Here is a 27375-nt window from a genome sequence, read left to right as displayed (position 1 = left end):
ATTGAAGTTCTTACTACCACTACCACCATCAGCACCACTCTCTTCTTGCCCTCCAAGATGACTAACTAATATATCTACAAGAGATCTCTCTTGCTTCTGAACCATTGAAGGCTTACTCTGGTAGAGAAGGGCACAAAGGCTTCAATGTTCATAGCAGTGGCAGCTCAGAAACGGTAGTAAAAGACATAAGCCTGTCACTGTTCTAGGAAGACGGCTTTTTCAACAGCAGTTCAGGGGCGAACCAAAGCAAAGGCCCTGGAATCCAAGGGTTATCCACTCTGGCATAAATGCAGTTGATTATAACAGTTGAATCATATATCCTACACATCCTTACTGTGTAGGAAGGGTGAGCAGGTTCTGATGCTACAGTGTTGTTGTTGTTACTGCCTCTTTGTTGGCTACTGAAAAAAGTCCCTTCATGGGATTGGTTTTGACCTAGGGGTCTCCAGTTGCTATTTTCTAATCTAGACCAGTAGCAACTGATGGCTTCCATGTTGGTGAGTGGTGAATCCACTTTGGGTTTCTATCCAATCTTTAAAGAAGTTCAAGATGCTGAACTCTAACCTCAGACCCCTGGATAACTCCTTTAAAATTCAGAATAAACCCAGAGTTACACTGACACGAGAGCACAAATTGCCACTGACCCAGCCAAATTCATTGCCATCTGGTCACATTAGTGACCTTTACCAACACCAGAGCTTGGAAAAGTTATATTGTATTAAGTACCAAAATCCCCTCAAAGAATGGTCCAAATAAATAACTTTTCAAACCTCTGGCTAATACACAGATGAAGAGTGCACTCTTATGGATTCTCTGGGGTGCCACTGTTTTAAAGGTTAAACAATGTTTGAAGGTTTTAATATCATTTATTTGTTCTGTTTTACCTACTAGCTGGAATTCTGCTGGTTTGTTCCAACTAGAGCAGACCCATTAAATAAACTGTTGAATGGTGAGTTAGTATCTAAGCAAATACAACTGATTCAGTAGCTCTGCTCTAGCTGGGACTAAAAATAAGATTAATCCCCTTATGCATTTTATTTTCTGCTTCACCATGCCCAGCAGAAATCAGGTTTGAAAATCAGCATGGAATTTTTCATAAGTAGACTTACATGTGTGGGACATAGAAATGAGTAGCTTTACAATGTATTTATTTATTTAAAGCATTTATACTCTGACCTTCAGCTGAAAAGGCTTCCAGAGTGGCATTGTTGTTGTTGTTGTCGTTGTGTTGTTGCTATTGTTGTTGTTCTTGTGTGCCTTCAAACTGTTTTCAACATATGGCAACCTGAACTTATCAAGGTGTTTTCTTACCAAGATTTGTTCAGAGGAAGTTTGCCATTGCCTTCCCCTCAGGCTGAGAGCATGGGACACCCAGTGGGTTTCATGGCTGAGCAGAAAATCGAACCCTGATCTCTGAGTCATAGTCCAACACTCAAACCAATACACTACACTGGCTTTCTTACAAATTATTAATTTTTTTACATGTTGTTGTTATTTTTATTGCCAAAAATAAATTAACATTATAAACAATATACTTTGCTTTAACAAGTTTCTTCATGACATAGACCACATTAAAAAAAGGAAATTTATCAAATAGATGTAACGATTATCCTTCGTTCACTCTTAGTATGTGATACAGTTACAACAAAAACCTTTAGAAATTTTATATCATTAAGTCTTTTTCAAGATTATACCTTTTTCCCCCGAATTGTAATATAGGCAGCCATTTTTATTAAATTTATCTTTCTTACACATTATTAATTTGACAGTTCCCTGCCCTGGGGCCACCATGACTTTACCATCATGCAATGGTAGCCAGTGGAAGCGAGTGATGTGTCATGACTGCAAAGTACAATGGGCACTGATGTACATTGGCCACTCCCTATTCATATCTGGACAATGGTTAGGAAGTCCCTGTCATGGCCAGCCAAGAGCAGGTCTCGGAGGATGGGACTCCTCCAGAGCAAGAGGTAATTGAGGCTACACCAGGTGCTAATCCTGCTCCAGTACAAGAGGTAATTGAGGCTACACCAGGTGCTAATCCTGCTCTGCCAGAATCCAGCCCTGATCTCCCAGCCCCAGAGGAGGAGGCTCAGCCAGGTCCTAGTGCTGGTAGGATTCCTCTGGTGGTACAGCAGCCTAGTGGTGACTCTAGGGAGGAACCAGGCTTGAAGGTTCCCTCCTATAGACAGCACAGGGCTGAAAGTGCTGGCAGGCGCAGATCCCAGAGAATTGCTGAGAAGCAATTAGCAAATCAGCCTCAGGTGGCACAGGGAAGAGTTTCTCTTACTTAATGAGCAGAGAGACACCAACTCAGTGCCAGAGTTTATTGCATGATCCTTTGGTGTGATTGCTGCCAGCACTGGCTCCATGTATCCTGACTCCTTGTTGCCTTGACTCTTGACCTTGGAACGGATTGGACTCTTGCTACCTTCTGCTGCCCTGACCCTGGACTGGACTGACTACTCTGACCTCTGTTTTCCTGACTTCGGCTCTGGCTTTCGGCTTGCTCTTTAACTCTCACTCCTTGCAAGGTTTGTGGACTGTTTCCAGTGCTTGCTAATTACCTTGATGAGACATCCTTATCAGCGTTGTTTATGTGTGCTGGCTGCAGTCCAGGACAGTCCCAGAGTGCAACAGGACTAGCCAACATTTCATCACAAGCTCTGAATGTGTAACAGAAGTGCCCCACTGAATGAAAAGTGACCAATGGTCATCTAAGTGCCTAGTGCTCATCAGGAGAACTTTACATATGTCAGAAGCACCTCATTTACATCAGAACACTCTTACCAGTGCCCGGATGCACATCTTTGCAATTCAATAATGGAGTTTTGTTGTATTTCTTCAACTTAGCTACTGATTTGTAAAGTTATGAAATGTAGTCTGTGATGTAGACTCTCAGCACTGATGTTTAGGTCCCACCAGGACACTGTCTACTTAGCTTCCCTCAGGAAATCTATCCTGGTCCCTTAATCCTTCCTTTCAAACTACTCCTTTGCTTTGTCATTCTTCCCAAACTCAGTCACTAGAGTCATTTTTTCTCCCTGTAAATAGTAGACAGAGGCGATAATAATTCCCTGTCTTGTTGGTGGCTTATCTTTAAAGGCAAATGCAGTCAAACTCTCCACAAATGAACAGTGAAGACTGCCTTTTGAGTTCCCTTCTTTGGCTTTTTTTATCTGCCTCTTGCAAGGTGCAGACTTTCTATTTCCAGATAATAGCTTTAGGGATGAGTTATTATGCTCAGCAGTATTTGGTGCTCAGTCCTATGAGAGAGCTCAGCACCATCAATATATCCCTCAGAAACCATGTGGGTTGCTATGGGCAGCCATCTCCAATCACAGTTTTCAGTGCTTGATGAGGTTCCATCAGAAGATTCAGGTTCACATTCCCTAGTGTGATCTGTTTTCAAAAAGCATCCTATTTCTCTCCTCTATGATTATTTTCTCTCTCTCTCTCTTTTTTTTTTAAAGAAGAAGCTCAGCTACCAAAACTATCAAAACAAACTGCAGTGTGCTAAACTTAGATTTGAAAGCAACCATCTAGCATTGGATGCTCAGTGCTGGAGATTTTCAGGGTCAGGTTTCAGCAGTTGGAAAGGCTAAGAGTGACCTGAAGCATCAGAGGCTAGAGTGGAGTTCATAGGCCTGACAGGGAAGCAAAAATCCTATGACTAGAGGTCATTGACTGAGGGCAAAGCAGGACACAGGTGTCCAGGACAATAAAAGTCTGGACAGCACAGAATGATGGTGTTAGACGTAAACAACCAAAAGCAAACCAAGCCGAGCAAGAACCTGGAGGCATAGGAAAGCATCCTAATAGATTTTTCTGTTGTCCATACTTGCTGCAGGAAGAGGATTGGCTCTCCTGAATCACCCATTGCCTGTGTCCGTCCTAATAATAATAATAATAATAATAATAATAATAATAATAATAACAACAATTTCTCTCACCTACACTGAGATGCTGCTCACTCTCTCCAACTTAGCAGCAAGCCTGGAGCAAGAAATGCAGCTCTGTATTTTATCCATATGGTTTTCATTCTGAGGGCAATGGTACCCAACAGCCCAGACCAGTGATACAGTCTCGAGTTGACTGACCTGGACTCAAATCAGACTCAAGTAATTTCAATGACTCAGCTTGGACTCAACACAGTAATAAATGACACTATGATCTGATTCAACTTGAGACTTATATATTTTTACCACTTGGTGTCATTCACTTCAAGCAGCAGGCAAGAACTGCCTCAGAGTATGGGGTGTGTTTCTAGGAGGGCAATAGCTAAAGTGTTAAGCTTGAGGCAGAAGGATCCTTCTAAAGCTTTTGAAATTTGCAGTGGGGATAGACTGGCATACACACCTCATCTTCCTCCCCACCTCAAGACTATTGCTTAACACAATTGCTGTTCCTCTCTGAGAAATGTGCCGCACCTCCTTTTTTTCTGTTAAAATTGGCTCCCAGACTTGAGACTTGACTTGAAGACTTGGAAATATTTCACGAGGACTTGAGACTTGCATTGACATTAGAAGATAGAGACTTGAGACTTGGCTTAGGACTTAATTACACCATTGGCCCATATTTCATAAAGAACACAAGAACAATTGTGCTGGATCAGACCAAAGTCCCATCTAAACCAGCATTCTGTCCACACAGTGATTACCAAATTATTTATGGGAGGCCTGACAGCAGGTTGTATGCATAACCACACCATCCTTCTCAAGTTATATAATTGATACACACAGGTATCCCACCTCTGATACTGACAGCAGGTTGTATGCATAACCACACCATCCTTCTCAAGTTATATAATTGATACACACAGGTATCCCACCTCTGATACTGACAGCAGGTTGTATGCATAACCACACCATCCTTCTCAAGTTATATAATTGATACACACAGGTATCCCACCTCTGATACTGTAGGTGATACACAGTCCTCTCACTAAGATTCATCCTCCAGGAATTTATCTTATTTCCTTCTAAAGCCCCCCCCCCCCCATTTTAAATCATGAGGCTGTCTGCATTATTTGGTTGAAAAATCTGAATGGTTAAAGTCTCATTGCAATGGTTTATAGAATAAGAGAATCATATAGCTGGAAGTGACCCCAAGGATAATCTAATCCAATCCCTTACCAGTGAAGGAACCCACAGCTAAAACACTTCTGAGATGTAGCTATATCCTTTTAAAAACTTCCAATGAAGAACAGTCCAACATTTTCCAAGGTACTCTATGCCACTGACAAACTTCAAAAAGTTCTTCTTAATGTTTAGTCAAAATATCCTTTCTTGTACAGTTGACCTTCCATATTCTTGGATTATTTATCCATGGATTCAACCATCCACAGCTTGAAAATATTCAAAAAATGATATAAGTTGCAAAAAGCAAATCTTGATTTGCTGTTTTATATAAGGGACATCATTTCACTGTTCCATTGTATTTAATGGGACTTGAACATTCATAGATTTTTGTATCCACAGGGGGTCCAGAAATAAAACACCACCAGATACCAATAGCCCACTGTAATTGTCATCAATTGGTTTGAGTTCTATCCTCTGGACTAGCACAAAAATAACTTCCACAAGACAGCCCTTTGGATAATTAAAGAAGGCTATCTTCATACCACATGTTAATCCTCTATTCTCTAAGTTAAACATACCCAGCTCCTTCAACCATTCCCTGGAGGGCTTGATTTCCAGATCTTTGACCATATCTGTCAACCTCCTCTTAGGAGGGGAGCTGCAGAGCTGGGCAGCACTCTTTTTGTAATTTTCTTTAAAACATTTCTCTTTTGTCCTCATCTTATTTTTATTAGTACAGGCTGAGATTAAAGTGCAAAAGTAGTCTGCACTCCATGAACTCAACAGGAAGAGGGGGAAGAATGTTACTCTTTCTCGTAAGCTCAAGCAAAAGCAAGCAATCTGCTATAGCCTTTCCTATGTTGTGTGTTCTTCTTCATTGTTCTTCAGATGTTTGTCATCTTGACTGCATCCTGATGTTACTTGGCTGCACATGTTTCAGTTTTTATCTGCAAAATGTATGCATTCAAGATTCTGCAATTTGAACTCCCAAAACTTCTGCACTTGTACATTGTGAGTGAACAGCAGAACATATCTACTCTTGCATACATTACTCATGGGACATTTTAGGCAAGTAGGGCTCATTCAAAGCCTGCTTGCTTAAGCTATCCACTGAGAATGCCTTAAGAATGCATTTGAAAATGTAGAATGCAAACAATTGGGTGCAAGTTATGTACTCAAAGGAAAACCAGGATTAGGTGTTTCTTTGTGCATAAGTGTAATGTATGAAAAAGCCTGAGATGTTCAACAGCAGAATTACAGATGACCTGAAAGATGTGTGTGTACCTTCAAGTCACCTGTTGACTTATGGTTATCCCACAGATTTCATAAGGCCTGGTAATACTTGGATGTGGACCACCAAGGAATACCAGTTGCTGTAGACTATATTTCAAAGAAAGCATAGGCAACCCTGAGTATGGGATAACCATAAGTCAACAGGTGACTTGAAGGTACACACACATCTTTCAGGTAATCTGTAATTCTGCTAAGCCTTACCATGCTTAGCTTTTGAGCTCAGACAGGATCTGGTGCCTTCTGCCTATTTAGACTTATATTCCTGAAAGCAGTAGTGGGAGAAATTTCAAAAACAGCTTTGTCAGAATCAAAAGAGTTTCCTAAGACCATGCAGGTCTTAGGAAACTCTACAACACATAGAATAATCTCTGAGTGGCTAAGATCAAGTGCATGACCAGTACATCACTTCCTTCAGGCTAATAGGTTTTATTGATCCTTTGTGATATCAGTACATATCTAAATCAGACTGGCTTCATACTGTTGTGATGTCATCATGTCCAGTAGAAGATTCCTGTTTGGCTGGGGCCATTCAAGAATGAACCAGAAGAAAGAAAACCAAATGTTCAAAGGGCAATGAAAGGGGGAAATAGGGGATGGGTTGGGGAGGTGAATGTGAACAGCTAACAAAAAAAAAATAGTATTAAGACATTAAGGCTTCCACACAAACTGACTAAAGTCACTACTTTTTAAGCAAAAGTTTAACCTGGATAATGGGTAACTCAACTCCTCTAGTACTGGTAAATGAAAGTCTGTGTTTTATAAAGTTGATCTCTTTTTTTAAAATTTGCAATGAATAAATGAAAACAAGTCATTTTTACTTACTGAAAAATCTGCATCTTCTGCCCTCAAGTGGTCTGCAATATAATGGACTCCCTCCACAGCTAACTTCAAGGCAGGTGACATCAACAATACCTGCTGGTCTTTCATGCCAAGAGTCTTGCTCCCTTGCCCTGATGTGCTGGCTGACTCATTTTTTTTACACTTGCACTTGCAGTGAGTGGGTTTGGTTTTGGGCTGCTCGTCATTGAGATGGCACCGTGGGGAGGCTGGTGACCCACTAGATTGCCCATTGGTCTGGGATGACTCCTCTTGCAAGTAGCAGTACTGAATGCTCCTAGATCGGCAACGTATGGTTCCTTCCTCTGCCTTCCCTGGGCTGCTGTACATCTGCTGGACACTGAGTGACCTACTTTTGGAAATGGAGCTGGATTGGGAGTCTCCTAATGAGTGACATGGAGGTTGGAGAGATGTGCAGCTAGCCCGAATTGGCTCTGCAAGCAACATGGAATACTGGCCAGATGGTGACTTGCACACTGGGGGCTGTGGTTTTGCTTGGTCATCAAGATGGGTGCAAAAAGAGGATGTGGGTGATGGTTCATTGCTTTGCGGGCTGTTGGATGATGAGGTAGTGAACTTGGCTTCCACTTCAGTCTCAGACCAGAACCGTTGAGAGTTGGCTATTTTGTGCATGGACTCAATGAGCTTCTTGCAGTTGTCCTTCACCATTGAAGGACGCTTCATGAAAAGAAGACGTGGGACAACATCAAGAAAAACCTTCCTCACCCAATCTGGCATAGTGTGAGTACGGGGGGAGCGGTGGTGAACATTGAGCACAAAGACAGTAATGATGATGGACAAGGTAACGAAAATCATTGTGAACAGCAAGTACTCCCCAATCAAGGGGATCACCAAAGAGGTGGAGGGGATGATTTCAGTGATGAGGAGAAGAAAGACAGTTAAAGACAAAAGGACTGAGATGCAAAGAGTGATCTTCTCCCCACACTCTGAAGGCAAATAGAAGACTAAGACAGTCAGGCAGGAAATCAGTAGACAAGGGATGATTAAATTGATGGTGTAGAACAAAGGGAGGCGCCTGATGATGAAGGAATAGGTGATATCAGGGTAAATCTCTGAGCAACACTCATACTTCTTGATGTTATAATTGCCCACGGCATTGATGATCACCCATTCTCCACTCTCCCAATAGTCCAGCTGGTCCACATGGTGGTGCATACTCTCCAAGTCTATCTTGGCCTTGTCATATGTCCATGAGCCAAATTTCATGGTGCAGTTTTGCTGGTCGAAAGGGAAGAAGGTAACATCAATGCTGCAGGAACTTTTGTAAATTGCTGGTGGCATCCATTTGATACGGCCGTCATAGAATAAGTGGGCTTTGGTGAGGTGGGTGACTGCAAAATCCCCATCTGCACTGTGAAAGAAAAAAAGAAGAATAGTGATGATGCTGTTGATGTTGATGGTCTTTATTTATTACATACCTCTCCCTATTGACTGAGGCAGGGAACAACAAATTAAAATATAGCAACAAAAACAGAATACGGTTAAAAACATGAACACCAATTAATAATACATAATCAGTTAAAAGAGCATTAACATCAGTTAAAAAACAAAAATATTAATACAATCAATTCATAATTTAAAAGCTTTTGATTTAAAAACCATCTGGATAGGCCTGCTGGAAGAGATTGGTTTTTAATATTGTTTTCAATTCAGACAGCATATCCTGCTGTTGAATCTCTTCTAGTAGGACATTCCACAATTTGGGGGCAGCTGAAGAAAAAGTCTTCTGGCTAACATGTTGACTAACGTTCCCCCAAAAGACCTGAGTGTACAGGGCAGATTATGCATGAGAAGGTGATCCCATAGGTAACTTGGACCAAGCCATTCAAGGCTTCAAAGACAGTGACCAATACTTTGAGGAGATGCATTGATTAATTGCATTTTACTAGACCTGACATTAGAATAGTGATTGGAATTATGGTAACTAATATTTCAAAATGTCCATTTCTCTAATGCTGATATAAGCAATAATAACCCAATTCAGTCCAAAAGTGAAACAAGACAGTTTTGCCTAAGGATACAATCCATTTATGGGACAAATAGCATGTACCCCATGTGTTGCATGTGTTCCTCATAGCATTTTTGTGACCTCTGCAGCCTCTGCTGCTGGTAGCATGGCAATGGAAAAGATGCTATATTTTTGCATTAAAACAAAGCACATGGGATCATGCACTTTGTTTTAAAGGAGAACCAAAAATCTCCACAAAACACAGTTCTCTTCTAAAACATGGTGGACTATTCTTTTGTACCTTGATATAATCTAAGAAAAGCATTTTCCTGTTCAAATGCAAGTTGCATTTACCTCCAGTTGCTACTGTGCCATCAAACTCTGGTGTGCAGAAACTGTCCATGGGATAATCCAGGGAGACAAAAATGGTCCCTAGGCCAATCAATCACCAGAACTATTTGGCCAGCCTTGATCTTTTTACCAATCTCTCTGCTGTCAGAAAATAGTTCCCCAATAGTTCAGGACTCAGGAGGGAAAAGTGTGAGGTAAACAGATTTGTAAAGACATTGGGATGTTATTGTAGAAGAGATCTTCATACTTTCGTGTGTAAGGTATACAAACTCTTTTAAATACTGTCATGAATTTTACTGATTTGTGTCAACTAGAGTTCATACATTGAATCAACCGCTGAATTAATAAATTGACTGTTGCACAACCAGACATTGTGAGCTGACTTTTGCGGCCATTTTTTTTTCTCAGCAAAGGCATCCTATGAATATGTAAGCCAGCTTTCCCCAGCTGAGTGAACTACAAAAACTACTGGGCTACAGTTCCCAACACCTACAAACAATGTGGTCATTGGCTGACAGTAGATAGTAAATGTTGTCCTTTGACACAGTTGGAAAGTCTCTATGTTGCTACACGCATGTGTGTACATGTATGCACACACCCTGTCACCAGCTAAACATTTATCATTGTAGGAAGAGGTATTTTCATTTGTTAAGCAGGATGTTGTACTTGGGAAAATTTCATGTTTTCAGTTTGTAATGCAGAAAATGTAATATTTGCTTAGGTACAAGGAATAAGGAGATTACCTCTTGGATAACCTCTTCTGCACAGAGTTCATCTAAAATTAGGTCTCCCTTTGTGCAAGCTAATGCAGCTTAACTCTGAACTTGTTCTTCTGGAGCTATTGATTGTGGCTGATGAGATATTTGCTAGACAAATACTACCTATTGATTTTAGATTTATGCATACGTTGTATTTTCCATTCAAATGCGGATCTGTTGATTTGCTTGCATAAACCTGCTGGAATTGCTAAAGGCTATGGACTTAATTTATAGTCCATAAATGAACTTCCTAAATGGTCCAGTCACATGGGGCAACATTCACAAAACCTTTTCAAGCATGCAGACATTTCAGAGAACATTCACATACTCAGAAACAGGTGGATTTGACTGATTTTATTAATTATTCCAACAGTTCCTGATAATAGACTTGCACATGGATAAACATCACACACAGATGTGCAGTATGCATGAATGTACATTGTACATGTGTGCATATATACTTTTGATTATAACCTGCATTTTATCTGTGGTGTTTGGGTGAAATTACATAAGGTTGCCATTAAATGCAAAGCTTGTGTAGCATAATCAGTGCGTAACTTTGCATCAGAGATTTACACTGCATGATACTGGTGTGGAATTTAAATCAGAATGATCTGTCATGGGCTTGCATTGAAGCTCAGGCTTATTCTGACAGTGTGGTTTTCTCAAAGTCAGTCCTGAGAGTTCCCTTACTGTCAAAGAGAGCAACATTTTTTGGAACAGATGGAGGTCAAGTCTAATTTCAGTTGCTCAAAACCTTTCAGCTCATCTCCTTCCTTGCTTTGCTGATAATTTGTTTCCTTACATCTCTAACTTTGAGTGCTAAACTATCCCAACCTACTCCTCATATGCTCTGTACTGTGAACCTCCCTTACCAAAGGCAAATAAAAATGATCAAATCCCAATGTGGTTACTGTCGCATCACATCTGTGCACTGAAGCAATCCAAGGAAGTTTGGTGGAATCTGTTCATTTCATAAATGTAAAATGTTTGCCCTAGATGAGTTCTGAGGATGGTAATGGTGGGGAAAACTCAATGTTTATGTGGAAGAGATTTAATAATCATTTTCAAATTTAAGTCAGACTATCTCTTTTATTTACTGATTAGTACTACTGCATTGGAAAAGTCTGAAGAATAAAATTGTTTACATACCAATTGTTCTGTTCCTAACTTAAAAGTAGACACATTAAAATCAATGGAATTCAAGTGAGACATAAGTAACTCAAGCCCCATTGATTTCAGTGGACCCAGCCTAAAGAGAACAAAAGAATGTATTTTGACAATTTATGCAAGCACAACCAAATGTTATCAGTCTTAGAATGAGGTTCCCAAAACAGAATACAGTGCTCTAGAGGAGGCCTGACCAGCACAGAATATAGTGGGACTATTACTTCCCTTCACTTGAAATGATGGCCCAGTACAGACAGGTGGGAAGTGCCATCATGGGGACAAAACTAGGGCTCGGGAGAGCACAGCAACCGCACATTCCAGAGCCCTAGTATGTGTGGGCACCGCCATGATTGCGAGGCCCCACCCACATGGGGCATGTATCCATGATGTGCAGGAGCCCAAGCGCCCAAACTGCTCTGGGTGGAAGAGCTGTCATAGGGCTGCGTTGCAGCCCTTATGATGGCACAAAAAAGGAACTGCCTAGAGTGATTCCTTTTATTTTATTTTATTTTTTTTGATAATTTTTATTGGTTTACAGATATGATATAGAGTGATTCCTTTTAGACAGAGCATCTGTGCTGCAGCATGTGGATGCTGCAGAACAGACGTGGGGTAAAAATGGGCAGCACGGGGCCGTCTGTCTGTACTGCTCCTATATTTCTATTGAAGCAGGCTAAAATGGCATCCAGCTTCTTTGCTGCAGTGTTACAGCTGGCTCTTGTTCAACAATAACCTCAAGGTCATTTCCATGTATAGTACTCCTGAGTCATGTACCCCTTAACCTGTATCTGTGCTGTTTGGTTTTTGTGGTCCTATGCTTACCTTCTTAATTTGGGATTTATCTCAGATTCTCCTATGATTTTCTCTCTGACATCTTGTTAGAAATGCAACAATGATCAGTAATTAATGAGTGAAATATATCATAGGTGCTGAGCAGATGGACCAGGAAGATATGGGCTTGGGCTCTGATTTCTTGGTCCAGGTGCTAGCCCAGATCAATCCCTAGGCTTGCATGGGGATGGGTGGGTGTTTACATGCCTGCCCATCCCTGTGCCATGGACCTAATACCACCACACACCCTTTACTGTCCATAGTAAAGAGATCCCTATCACTGCATCTGAAGAGGAAATGTGGCTGAACCCACATGATCAGATGCCCTGTTTCATATCAGATGTGGTTACAGGGGTCTACTCAAGAAAGTGGCCATCTGATCTAACAAGGTTTGCCATTGAGTTTCCACAAAACTCCATGGAAAATGAGGGATCAATTTGACCTCCTTCAATGCCCTTTTACCCTGAGATCAGGCCAGCTCCAATGGATCCACATCCGATTTCCCAGGATCTGGCCCAATCCTGGCCCTGGGGCTTTGGCCTGTGTCATCTAAACAAAATGATTCGAGGCTGGGGGGAACATGTTCCTTTGGCTCGTGAGGACAGCCTCATAGAGAGAGTAGCAGTAATAAGGTTAAGTCATTTTCCGTGATCCAGAGATTCCTCATTTCTTCTCCACCTGCCCCAACCTCTTTGAGTTGTAAATTAATACCCTTGGTGATCCTTCTGCCTCGTCTTCTTCCTGCTCCTTATTCTCACACTTCTGCTATAAGTGACGCTAGCTTAGTTTAAGTTTTCTTGTCTTTAATGGAAGTCTTACAATAAAGGCTTGGTTGGTTTGTTTAGCCACTGGTATATTTGTTCCTTAGTCAAAAATTTTAGCCACCTCCTTCAATCACTTTCCACCACAGAAGTTGAACCTTTTTGAAAAACCTCTTTGAAGTTCCCAATTGCCTATTCTTATTTATGAAATAGAACCCTTTTTATATAGGCACATGAAAATGTGGGCACATAATTGTTCTCATGCCTCCTGACATTTCTGGAAGCAAGTTTGTCTCACAAAGGCATTCTTGCATGCATTTTTTCCTAATACAAAGCATTTATGTCTACAATTTCCATGGATATGCATTCTCCCTCTCTATATGACAACTGTATCACAAAATGGGGAGGAGTACCTCCCAGAAGGTTTTCAAGCTGTGTATTGATTCAGAAATGCAAAATCACGAAAATTCACATCAAAATAAGAACTGAACAAAAATTTCCCTCTTCCCTAATGTAGTGGAAGAGTTTCTTTTAAAAAAAATTGTAAGCTGCTTTGTGTCCCATTTTGTGGGGGGAAAGCAGGATAACAACAACAACAACGACAATAATGCAAATAAAAATCAACAGCTTAATACTGTGGCAAACTTCACATGCTCAACTAGAAAACTTAGGCTTTCTGCAGAATTAATACAATTTGGCACTGCTTTAACTGCCATGGCTCAATGCTATGGATTTCTGAGGTTTGTAATTTTGTGAGATATTTAGTCTTCTCTGACAGAGACCGACAACAACAAACTACAAGTCCCAGGATTCCATAGGATGGAGCCATGACAACCGCCCCGGTTGTGTTACACAGAGGGGCAGGATAAAAATAAATGTTATTACTATTATTATAGTTAAAGCAGTGTCCAAAACTGCCTTATTGCTGCAGTGCAGATGCAGCCAATGTTACAATGTCTGGGCATTTCTTTGTTGCCATTGTGCATTGTGAATGTGGGGAAGGGATGAAGCTGTGAAGAATAAAATGGTTTCCAGGAGTGAGCAAGAGTGGGAGAGAAGAAGCTGTGGGATGGAGGAAGGCTTTCATTTTTTATGATCCAAACATAAAATGACTAGTCTGGAGAACTTTACATAATTGCTTCTTGGTGTCTCTCGCCACAGGAGAATACAGAGATTTCTAAAACAGGTCATTGCCTCCCTTGCATGTTTCCCAGCTGTCTTTTTTGCTATTAATATCAGGCCGGGACAGAGAAGTAAGCTTTCGAGATGGTGTTGTCAAAAGAGATCTCACAGATGCTTCTCAGCTTCCACCTGCAGTAACTAGCAAGTCTGTTTCTCAATGGTTTGCATTAGGAAGCTCAGCTGGAAAGAACAAGTGGGAGGAGAGAAAGAGAAGATTGGGGATGAACCAATCTGGAAAGGCACCAGCTGCATTTAAGGATAGGTGAAAATTTTGTTTGTTTTTGATGAGGATTAATGAGAACTAGAGATAGAGGTTTGAGTGTTGGACTATGACCCTTGAGAGCAGGGTTTGAATCCAAGCTCAGCTATGTAAACTTACTGGATGACCTTGAGCAAATCCACGCTCTTAGCCTTAGAGGATGACAATGGCAAACCTCTTCTGAAGAAACTTCTCATGATATGGTTACCATAAGTCTTATACGACTTTAAGGTACACAACAATAACAGCAAGATGGGGGACACCTGGCTGAATGAGACTACGTGTGAAAGGGATCTAGGAGTCCAAGTAGACCACAAGTTGAATATGGGTTAACAGTGCTATGCAGCAGCTAAAAAGGCCAATGTGATTTTAGGCTGCATCAATAGAAGTATAGTGTCTAAATCAAAGGAAGTCATAGTGCCACTCTATTCTGCTCTGGTCAGGCCCCACCTGGAATATTGTCTCCAGTTCTGGGCACCACAATTCAAAAAGGACATTGAGAAACTGGACTGTGTTCAAGGGAGGGCGACTAAAATGGTGAAGGGTCTGGAAACTGTGCCCTGTGAGGAATACCTTAGGGAGCTAGGGATGTTTAGTCTGGAGAAGAAAAGGTTAAGAGGTGATATGATAGCACTGTTTAAATACTTGAAGGGATGTCATATTGAGGAGGGAGCTAACTTGTTTTCTGCTGCTCCAGAGACTAGGACCTGGAAGAATGGATGCAAACTGCAGGAAAAGAGATTCCACCTCGACATTAGGAGGAATCTCCTGACAGTAAAGGCTGTTTGACAGTGGAACACTCTTCCATGGAGAGTGGTGGAATCTCCCTCCTTGGAAATCTTTAAACAGAGGCTGGATGGCCATCGGTTGGGGATGCTTTGAATGAGAGTTCCTGCATGGCAGGGGTTGGACTGGATGGCCCTTGTGGTCTCTTCCAACTCTATGATTCTATGTTTTCATATCTGAGAAGAAAAGAAAGTGAGATTTTAAGAAATCAAACGTGGGAGAAACTGAAACTAATAGGGACTTCAAAGCTGGAATTTCAGTTCACAGAATCACAAAATATGGGGCTGTACAGACTGGTGGGAAAGGCATATGACGCACACTCCGACTCCGCCCGCAGGCTGGTGTGATGTGCCACAAAGCATGTGGCAGTGCAATACACTGCCTCAGAAACCATGTCCTATGAGGACAGATGTAGGGAGCTCGGTATGTTTACCCTGGAGAATAGATGGTTAAGAGGTGGTGTTATAGCCCTGTTTAGATATTTGAAAGGATGTCATACTGAAGATAGATCATGCTTGTTTTTTGCAGCTCTAGAGAATAGGGCACAGAGCAATGGATGCAAACTACAGGAAAAGTGATTACACCTAAACGCTATAAAGAACTTCCTAACAGTAGGAGTTGTTCGACAGTGGAATACGCTGCCTCAGAGTGTGGTGGAGTCTCCTTCTTTGGAGGGTTTTAAAGAGAGGCTGGATGGCCATGGCAGGGGGTTAGACTTGATGACCCTTGATGTCTTTTCCAACTCTCTGATTCTAGTTTGGGGACTGAAGGAAAAAATCATTTTGGGGGAGATCAGAATTTTTATTTGGAGGACAATGTCTTCACTTTGCCCCTCCTGTAGTTACACCCTGGCTTCATAATATGCTCCTTAGTCTGAGTCTCTCTCTCTCTCTCTCATTCTCTCTCTCTCTGTCTCCCTTTTCCTTCCTCCTCTAATCCATATTGCTCAGCTATATCACAAAAAAGACCAATTTCCTTTAGAAAGCACCCCAGCCAAGCAATTTCTTACAGACAACTACAGAGTCAGCACACCAAAGTCATTGTGTTTTGCTTTATGAAGACAATTCCATTTGTAGGAATGGCTGGAGGACTTGGCTGGCATTTACATCCAAGTATTTACCGCAGATTAACAACATGTTGCCAACAAATTGTAGTGAAGCAAGATGCAGTGGAAATGATGAGAGCCAGGTGTTCCTGTTTGGGAAGGGTCTACTCTTTAATAGTATAGAATACATACATTCTGTGTACAAACTCCCAGGTTGAGCCCCTCCTTATCTCCGGATAGGGCAGAGAAAGCCACCCCTGCCTCGAGACATTGGCTAGCCATTACCAGCCACTTCCTACAATTCTTACATTGGACTAGGGGAGGCTGCAGCAGGTAGCTTTTGCCTGAGTGTACTCGTACAGGAAGGATTCCACCATCTCTTCTAGTCTCACTGAATTAATTGAACACAAGCTACTTTTCCACTTTGAACTCAGTTTGCAGGAATGGATGTAAGTTGAGGATGAAGGGAGAAGGTGGGAAAAGAGAAGTACTGGGACATTTTAAAAGCATCTGAAAAGTTTGGGTAACAGGAATAATTGGGACTGTGCTTACTAACCTGGGATAGTTGGACAGTATATAAATGGGTAATTTGCTGTAGTGCAACTTTCTCTTCGTGGAAGATGGTGGTATCATCATCATCATCATCATCATCATCATCATCATCATCATCACTTCTTTCCAAACACTGACATCTATACAGGCTAATGCAGAAAGGGCAAACTGCCCATGCACCCAAGGACTGTGTCCTCCATTGCAAAGAACATGCAGTGAGAAATCAAAGGCTTTCATGGCCGGCATCCATAGTTTTCTGTGGGTTTTTCGGGCAATGTGGCCATGTTCTAGAAGAGTTTGTTCCTGACATTTCACCGGCATCTGTGGCTGGCATCTTCAGCCCGAAAAACCCACAAAAAAACTAAACATGCAGTAACCTTGGATTTTTTGCCTTGTAATGCAGCATGCATGCTGGCTTGGCATCATGAGGTACTTGCTCTTCAAACCATACCTTGTAACATGCCTTTTCCTTGATTATCCCATGCTAGAGTCCCAAATGGGCACCCTAACTGCTTGTGGGGCACTGGCAAGTGAGTAGTTTTATTTTGTTTTCAGTAGTTTTGCTTGTAGGACGATTTGAACGCTTGTCATCCTAGATCAAGATTGGGCTGTATGCAGCTCACAGCACCTATTTTCACAGCCTCTGCATCTCCCTCAACCCAATGTAGAAAATAACTCTTCCATAAAATTCGAGAAAGTATGATTCTTAAAACCATGTTATCAAAGCTGGGCACCTAGTCCTAATCTCAGAAACGAATGACCTGTGGTGGCAGTGTACATACTGGGTGGCTCAGTGGGACACCTGTGTAGACAGCCGCCATGGCATAGGAATGGAAGGCCAGGTGGATAGTCTGGACATTAACTGTACAGGGTTTTACTTAACCAGCACTTTGAATCTACAGCCTCCATTCCCAGCCTGTTACCTAGACACATTTGATAGTGTAGATGCAAAGATAAGTGAAGTACATAAGACTGTGTGAAGTGTGCTCATAAAAATTAGGAATTCTTTGAAAATTTATCCCCACCTGATCTCCCCCCCCCTGTGATATGATGGTTCCCAAAATCTTGATTTTAGTCCCAGAGCAGCACAAATGCTTTTGTGATCCACTGTTCTTCCATGTCTGTATTCGATCCCCAGCAGTGCATACGTGCATTATACCACAATGCTTGTATCTCCCCCCCCTCCCTGCTTACTAGTTTCCAAGATACATTAATGCATTTAAATCACAGACTAAAGAAGCTTGGAGTGGTCAGGCAGCTGTGTTATGAAATAACCCATGTAAATGTGCTGTCACATTGAAACCATTTTTGCACCGATTTAAGTAATGCATACATGCTCTGGCATGCAATGTGCAAATGCACTAGTTTGGGAATTAATTCTCTTACAGAAGCTGGAAGGTAGATGGAGCAAAATATTGGGAAGAGTGAATCCACTGAACAAAAACAGAATGGAATAAGGGCAAACTCTACTTTTTCCTGATCAAAATACTGTACAGTATTAGCATAACCTGAATTCTACATCTGAGGTGAATTATGAAAAACATACAGACTAAATTCAGAGTAAATTGGGGAAAAATAAGCAAATATATGGACATGTTATTTTGCATAATATTATTAAACCTCTTCTAATTATTAGAGAAAGTGTTCTTATAAAACCTTGACTATTGAACATGCTCCTTATCAGTCGTACTTCCTCTCTAATTTGGCAGATTTAAACTGGTATTTTCTATGTTCAGATACTTTCAGTCATAATAATCAGGAACATGTTGCGTGTTCTTGTGTGTTTTTAGTAGAAGTTGAATTCTCAAGTAAAAAATACTCTGCCTAGTACCAAATTTTCTGTTGAGGACTGGGATTTGTTCTTAAGTGAAAATAAGTCTTTGTTAACAATGTTATGCAAATGACCACAATTCCTTTCCTCTGGAACCACAGTCAGGCTTAGGTCCAGGTCCAGGTCTATCTGAAAGACCTATCTCCCACATGAACATGCCTGAACACTTAAGATCTTTGAGAGTGGTACACCTCTCAACTCCACCACCTTCATGATCATATTTGGTGGGAAGACATGATGGCCTTCTCTGTGGCTGCTTCTACTAAGTAGAACTCCTTTCCTTGAGAAACTAGGCTGACTCCTTCCTTGCTGCAGAGGGCTCTTGTAGCATCTTTGAGACTAACTAACTAAAAGACATTGTAGCATAACCTTCTGTAGACTTGGTCTACTTCTTCAGATGCATGGAGTGAACTGGTGCCAATGCATTTGAAGAAGTAGAGCATATCTACAAAAGCTTATGCTACAATGTCTTTTGCTCAGTTAGTCTCAAAGGTGCTACAAGATTCCTTTGCATACTAATACTCCAGACTAACATGACTTTCTCTCTGAATTCTCCCTCCTTGCTGTCTTTCTGTTTTGAAGTGAAGCTTTTTCTATTCTTACAGGTGATGGGGAACTGATTGCTTTGTATAAAGCAATAGATTTTCTGTTTTAGAGCTGCATTGTTTTTAATCTATACAGACCTTTCCATAGGCAGCTTCAGATTATTTTAAATTTCACTTTTTGTTTAGCTGAAGTGTGCTTTTCCTTGTTTTTCCTTTTGTTCTGTAAGTCCCACTTTTGCGTAAAAAGATGGATTATAAATAAAATGATCGATTGATTGAAAAGAACCATGACCCAAATTGTTCCCACTAAAGTTCTACTATCACAAACTGATTTTTGCTGGCATGCAAGCTTCCCTGCTGTGGAATTCTGCCAAAATATAAGCCTTGCAAGGTTCAGCTAACAAAACAACTTTGTCCTGACATCTGTCTGTTTCTGGTACAAAATGAGGGAGAGCAGCTAGAATGTTGGATTGGGACTTTCAAGAACCAGGTCCATTCTGAACCATAAAACGAATTTGTTTGCCATGGGTCTGTCGCCCTCTCTCAGCCTAGTCACCCTCACAGGGTTGTTGTGAGGTTAAAATTTGTTGTCTTGATCTCATCAAGTGGAATATAAATCTAACTAAGGAAGGAATGAATAACATTTGAATGTATGTGGTATAAAGAATGAGTCAGTGTGGTGTAATGGAGTTTCACTCTCTGCTCTGCCATGGTAACCTATTGGAGAGCTGTGGACAAATCACACTATTTTAGCTTCAGAAGAAGCCAACAGCAAACCTCTTCTGCATAAATTGTGGCAAGAAAACCCTGCCATATGCAGAGTCAACTTGAAGGCAAACAACAATAAGTGCTATGAACAGAACTTTGGATAAACCAGAGAGATTCAACATTAAATTTCACAAAAGCTTATGCCTACTCCAGATGTAAGCGCCACTGAGTTCAGTGGGACTTACACTCAACTCAGTGTGTACAGGTCTGCAACATCATTCATAAAATCCACAGGCTAGTCTTTAGACTTTCACTAGCTTAGGGTTGTTGTGATTGTGATAAATTCATGCCTATTTCATAACTCTTTGGAGGTAAAGTAGATTCCAAAATACAATTAAAAATACATTCTGTACCCAAATCCTCCACATTTTAATACTTTGACAGTAATGTTACTACTGTGTAGATAAAGGATTTGCATCAGTGGTGGCTAGTGACTCCCACAACTCTGCTCTGGATTTTAGTCTCAACTTTATAGGAGATATGCAAGATAGCTGATCTATTTGAGGGATACAGTTCAGCACTTTGGACTTCTCCTTTAAAGTTTTGGCTCATATCCAGAGCATAGTTACTATCCCATTGGCATGGAAGCCACTAACTGTCACTGGTTTGTACTATCCACATAATTTGATTCCGATATTACTGGGCAATATGAAAAGCATCCCAATTAGACTTGGACCAATTGGAGGCTGACAGATTTGGCTTGGACCTAAATCAGAATCTCAGTTTGGAAATCCAAAATTTTCAAATTGGATGATTATAGAAGCCCCTTTGGAGGCAATTAATCCTGTCCGTTTTCAGGCAAATTGGTGAATGGGTATTTGTGGTACATGCCTTGAATTTTGATTTTGTTGAGGGTGGAACTCCCCCTGATTGTTTTTTAAATTCTCAACATACTTTGATGAAATTTTCAGGGGAAATTGCCTTTTGAGGAAATCATACTAACATGTTATGCATAAGTATAGATTTTGGGTTGTTCAGGAATAGCCTTTACAGCTGAGAAGTTTTTTTAAAAACAAACCCACACCCCTCATCCCTCTAGAATTTTTGTATGCAGCTGTTATTGAAGTAGCATATAAAATAAATATGGCTGTAGTGAAGAAATCTGCAGATTTCCTAAAAGACAGATGCAGCATTTGATGAGAATTTGAGTTCAACTTTGGGAAAAGAATACTTTGGTTCCTATGCCATTTGAATGAAAATTCAGTTTGTCATTCAAGAATCTCATTTCAAATAATTATCTTTATACGCATCCTCATCGGCATTGTTTCAGAAGGATGGGTGCAGGGGATAAAGAGAAGTATTAATGCTAGATATAGATTTTGATGTGAATGCTCTTGGTTTGTTCCAGCTAGAGCAGACATACTGAATCAATTGTTGAATCCTGAGTCAACATACAGGTGAAGCCCATTGATACAATAGGACTACTAAAGCAGCATGGTGTGGAGGTTTGACTGTTGGACTATGACTCTGGAGAATAAGAGTCCAAATCCCTGCTTAGGCACAGAAACCCACTGGGTGACCATGGGCAAGTCACACACTGTCAGCCTCAGAGGCAGGCATAGGCAGAACCCCTCTCAACAATCCTGCCAAGAAAACCCTGTGATAGATTCATCTTAGGGTTACTATAAGTCAGAAACCACTTAAAGGCACACAGCCACAAGACATTGAGACTAGCAACAGGATTCAGGTCCTTTTTTCACTTTCTGTTCACTTGGCACCAAGATTACAGAAAATAGGACAGAACAGAGGTGGATTGTCAACTATTACCAGGGACAAAATGTGGAACAAATTCAAGACCAAACTGTAGGACAACTGCAGGACAAAACTCAGCCCAAAATGTAGGACATTTAAGAAAAATGGAGGACGTTAAATGTCCTACATTTTGGACTGAGTTTTGTCCTGCAGTTGTCCTACAGTTTGGTCTCGAATTTGTCCTACATTTTGTCCCTGGTAATAGTGGACAATTATGGCAACCCTAAATGGGTGTGATACATATAGTGGCAGAGAGAGGGCTGGGGGTGTAACTGTACACTGTAGAAATAATGCAGTTTGACACCATTTTAAGGACTGTAGCTCCATTCTATAGAATCCTGGAATTTGTAGTTAGATAAAGAAGATGATCACATTAGTTTTCCTGCTGGGATAGACCTTGGATGTAAGGCGGGATACAGACGGGCAAAAAGGGGTGTGTTCATGACGTCATGAAGGTAGAGCCTTCAGACGGGCCTTACCTGAATGCCGCCATGAACACGCCCCCCGCATGCCCCAAGCGGGAAGAAGCGGCATTAAAAAGGTGCTGCTTTTCTCCGCTTCTTTTCCATTTGATGCGCAGCTGCGCAGCTCCGTCTGTAAGCTGCTGCACCGGTATGCCAGAATTGCTACGCTGCTAATTTAAGTTGCCCATTTAAAAGCTCCGTGTCTGCTGCGTCGCATAATGAGTCGGGGTCCTGGAACATGCGCAGTTTGCAGTCAGGCTTTAATTGCAGCGTCAGCTGCCATGCAGGTGTGGAAGCTGCAGCACAGCTGCAGCGCATTTTAAGACTCGTAACCCTAACCCTAACCCTAACCCTAACCCTAACCCTAACCCTAACCCTAGAGCAACATGTACGCATGCGCTGCTTGGAAAGTTTGGACTTTAAAGTGAACCCCTACACACATTCCTGTGCCATTTTCACCTAACAATAAAAAACACTAAAACTGTAAATATTTACATATGTACAAGGGAGGTGATGGGGGACGGCAGGGGGACAGCGGTGGCAGCGGAGACAGCTGTAGCTGTGCATTGCAGATTCAGCAGGAGCGCGGGGACCAAAGGAGAGGAGGCATCTATGATGCTGGTGACACTGGCAAAGTGCAAGCGGACAAGGATGCCAACACCAGCTGATCACCAGCTGGCAGGAGACCACCATTGTTCTTGGGCAGAGCGGGGGGAAAAGTTTTAAAGGGGCTTGGGCACTTTAAATGTGCCCATAGGCTTTCTGCCGCTGCTGCTTAGCGCTGCAGCTGCGCAGCTGCGCATCCACCAGCCGGCAAAAGAAAAAAAAAGCCCCGTTTTTGGCCGCCCGTGCAGAAGCTGCCTCTCTCTTTGCAGCGTCCTCCGAGGCGGCGGTTTGGAAACTCCGGGTCTGAAATGGCCCCAGGTGAGGCGTCTTCACTGCCCCCCATGTGGAAGCCCCATCTCCTGAGCCACGCCCCCGGGGCGGGCGGTCTAGAGGCTCTGTATTCAGCAGAATACACCTCCAAGACGTCTTCCCCTGCCCGTCTGTATCCCGCCTAACCTTCTTAAGGCGGATATTATTGCATTCACCCATCGTCGGGCAGTGTGCAGCCCATATGCAACCCAGGCTTCTCCAGGCTTGTCCCACATCTTTTCAAGAATGGGGAAATCCTGGCAGTGAAATGAATATGATAATCTCCAAAGTCTTTAGCCTTCTCTGCCAAAGAGAGCCTCACAAAAGCCTCATAAAACTACAAATTTCAGGGGTTTGTGTGGACAGACTCCTACAGTGTTGTCAAACTGCATTATTTCTACAGTGCAAATGCATCCTTAGTCACCCAGCTTTTTCCAAGGTGCTTCAACCTCCCACATACTACAAACTCATCTGAAATAGTTTTAACATACTTCTCTTGGGTGGGAGAAATGACCAAGCACTGAACTGTCCTCTTCAGTGATAGGGAAAAATTATTTCACAGAAAACAGTACATGATGGACAGGGGATCTGGGGAATTGCCATTCAGAAAATAAAATGTTTTAGAGCTCTGAGTACAAGCAGCCATTGCCTAAATCTTCTTCCAGTATACCTCCCAACCTGAACAGAGCTGGGTTAGTCAAATATGTCTCCTCCACCTCCAAGCCCCTGGCTAAACATTAAAGAGGCACCATTGTTAACATTCAAATTGCAATATTCTCCAATTAAAGGAACCTTTTGTTCAGCAAATATTGAGTACAAAGGAAATTAGAGCTACAAATTAATGAGTTTAGTGGGGAAAGCGTTCCTGACTTAATGCTGAGGAATAGATTTGAGTCCATTCTCAAGGGGACCCGAAAACTCCAAGGCTGAGATAACACTATAGCACAAAGTATCTGCTATGAGAAAGAGCGAGATCTGGCAACTTTTTAAATGACTCTAGAGAATCTTAAATCTTAATTCCACCTCTCCCATTCCCAAAGAAGCATCTAGCTATTCTGCCTGCATCCAAATGAATTATATGGTAGCAGGGCAAACTTGGCAACTATCTGGGTTGTGAAAACATCTAGGAGCCTTATCCACATCCGGTTATAGCTCCAGTTTTGTCCATTCCTTAGACTGTTTTCCCCAGCACACACACAGATACAGACACACACACAAACACACAATACCAATGGTAGAAATAATGAGGCTGCCCATCTTTTAAGATCTTCATGGGAGGGCTGTCTCTTTGTCCCACCGCCATCACAGGTGTATTGGGTAAGGGGTGGTGAAACCAAGAAATTGAAATCCAACAAAAATTTTACAATCTGCAGAAATAATTCTAATTAAACAGGACTGCTGGAGGAGTTGGACTATAAAGCAGATGAGACCCTCTGCCCTCCAAGGAAAAATAAGGAAGAATCATGAGACACTTCCTCTCCCCACCCATTCGTTTCTATCTTGACTGAATATAATCAATGAAAGTTGTGAGAATATATAGACAATTGTCCCTAAGATGTGACAGGACCCATCAGAATAGGGTTGGAAACACCTTATCATCAATAGACATTGGCCATGATATCTCAAGCTGATGGGAGTTTGAGTCCAATATCTAGAGGGCTGCCCATCTTGTATTAGAGGGTATAATGGCACACCCTCTATTGTTTCACAAATGAAAACTGGGACACATGTGGCCAAGCAAAATCAGGATGTGGTCCAGATGGCAAAATATATTAAAGTGAAAGAATACACAAGCAAGGAGAAGCTGCAGTAGCTTGCTTTTGCCTGAGCTTACTGGACAGGGAAAGATTCTGCTCTCTCCTCTCCCCATTGCTGAGTTAACTGAGTGAAGACTACATTTGCACTTTGAACTCAGTCTGTAGAAGCTGTAGTATTTGAAGACAAAAGGGGAAAGTGGGAAGAAGAAAGAAAAATTGCCATTTTTAAAGCAGTTGAAAAAGTGGGGCAGCAGAGGATTAATCGGCACTGTCCAAATCAGGACAGCAGGAAAGTGTGTAACGACAGGACAGAACCATGTGTGATCTGAGAAACAACCCCTTGAAAGCAGAGTCATCATGCCAAGTTTACTTTTTCTTTCTGTAACTTACTTTGCACCCTACTGTCACTACATTCAGCATGTCTCCTGCCTCCATAAGTGAAAGCAATTATGGAAGTTGCAGTGGGGAATGACACATTGCACTGACAAAAGGGTAGGATATAAAGCTCCCCAAAACACCTGCTGGGATAACTCAAAACAGGGCTGGCATTTTGAAAATGGGCCCTGTGATTTTGATAGAGTACTATTCCAAAATTTTCTCCATTGTTATTGCCACACAAGTGGTGTGTGTGTGTGTGTGTGTGTGAAGGCTGTAGCTATGGGGGGCAATGAGAGTATTGTATTCCTAAGAATTATGCCCCCCTCAATGAATTTTTCCTTCAAATTTCTAGCACTGCAGTAACGGAAAACTGCAGTTGAACATTGACGACTACAGTTTAGCCATCCAGAGAAAAGGGGCAGACAAAGTTACCAAGGTAATGTGAACAGAAAATGCAACAGTTCCAGGTATGAATGATTTCAAGTTCTCCCTCTCTGCAATGCTATTTTGTGGACTGAAGGAAAAGAGCACTCTCTGTGTGTGTGTGTGTGTGTGTGTGTGTGTGTGTGTGTGTTTGTGTGTGGGGGGGCAACATTCTCATTTGGATGGGCAATGCCCTTCCTTTCTTTGGTGCGAGTGTGAATTTTTTTAGAATTTTGAGTCACAAGGATGTAAAAGGGAATATTGACATTCACTTGAGGATGTTTGAAGGTTGGACTAGAAAACTGGGATGCCAGCATTTGAATGCCTGTTCAGCTATGGAAATCCATTGGGTGACCTTAAGCAAGTCAAATTCTCTCAGCCTCAGAAGTGTCAGGATCAGAGGACCCAGTTCTCAATAACCCAGACAGCATCGTAGTATAGTAGAAATTAGAGATTTATTCTGGATATCAAGACAGAAAGTTTCCCATCCTGGGTTCAGGATCAGAACTGAAAAAGTTCCCCTTCGGACCATCACAAATACATTCCCATCCTCTAGCTCCCCCCTTTCCAACCCAGATCACTCCCCTTTGATCCAGATCAAAGGGTCCTACATGTTTCCCTCCTGCCCTTCCTGTTATCATTTCATCTCCCTTCAGAAAGAAGATCATCCCTGTTTCACAGCTCAGATCCATGGCAGGAAGATTGGGGTCATAAAACTACAACTCCTTTCTGCCGGCAGCCATCTGCCCCTCTGGTTTGTTTCCCAGGCTTGGATTTAGCATAATTGATATCCCCTTCTCAATAGCCACCATACTATACAGCGTTAAATCACCATATCACCATGCCTTCATATCTTCATCCTCTAATATCATCATATCATCATGCCAGCATGACAGAACCATGAATATGGATTCTGACATGAGAAAGGGAAAGGCAAAAAAAACCCCTCTGAACAAATCTGGTCAAGAACACCCCATGATAAGGTCGCCTTAGGGTTGCCATAGGTTGGAAATGACTTGAAGCACACAACAACAACTCAGGAATTTTCTTGACAAGATTAATCTACAGCCAAGGAAGTATGACTTGACCAAAATCACCCAATGGCTTTCCATGGCCAAGTGCAGATTTGAACCCTGGTCTTCCAAACTCTTTGAACTATTATATTTCATTCTGGCTCTCTGTTACCAGAGATCTTTTAAATGGAGATGTCAGGAACTAAACTGATTGTACCACTTCACAGGTGAGCTATGCTTCCTCAACTGAGCCTTAATAAAGTGCTGGGAAACCTGCTGCCCTCCAGACACTGACTGTAATTGCCAGTAGCCCCAGCCATCATGGAGAAGGCAGATGGGAGTCGCATTCCAACAAATGTCCATATCTTTGCCCTAACTCTTTCACTTGATAGCTGCTTAGAGTAAAGAAAGGATGGTGGCGGAAGCTTCCCTGGCATAGCTCCACTTTCTGGCAAATGCTTTGGCCAGGTCTTGAGAAACTGTTTGCTAAGCCTCTGAACTAATCTAACAAAGCCTGCTGAAGAGAAACCCAGACGCATATTAATTCCCCCTCAGGACATTAATTTGGTTTTAGATTCCTCATGAATGTTGACAAGTATATATACTCCCTGGAACAAGCTTAGCCACAGTAGCTGATTTAATTGGGTCCTCCAG

At 41.8% G+C, this 27375-nt stretch overlaps 1 protein-coding gene across 1 annotated transcript in view; it reads right to left on the bottom strand.

Annotated features, from left to right (window-relative positions):
• Window positions 1–27375, bottom strand: part of CHRNA4 (cholinergic receptor nicotinic alpha 4 subunit) — a 120591-nt gene that overhangs the window by 24789 nt on the left and 68427 nt on the right. The window contains exon 5 of the mRNA XM_089513624.1: window positions 7197–8583. Coding sequence (XP_089369750.1) covers window positions 7197–8583 — 1387 coding nt within the window. The remainder of the gene's footprint in view (window positions 1–7196; window positions 8584–27375) is intronic.

This window comes from Sceloporus occidentalis, unplaced genomic scaffold (genome assembly GCF_023333645.1).
Source record: "Sceloporus occidentalis isolate IW3139 unplaced genomic scaffold, rSceOcc1.0.p SCAF_3, whole genome shotgun sequence".
Taxonomy (NCBI): domain Eukaryota; kingdom Metazoa; phylum Chordata; class Lepidosauria; order Squamata; family Phrynosomatidae; genus Sceloporus; species Sceloporus occidentalis.
Note: the sequence above shows the minus strand (reverse complement) of the source record. Positions and strands in the feature narration are given on the sequence as shown.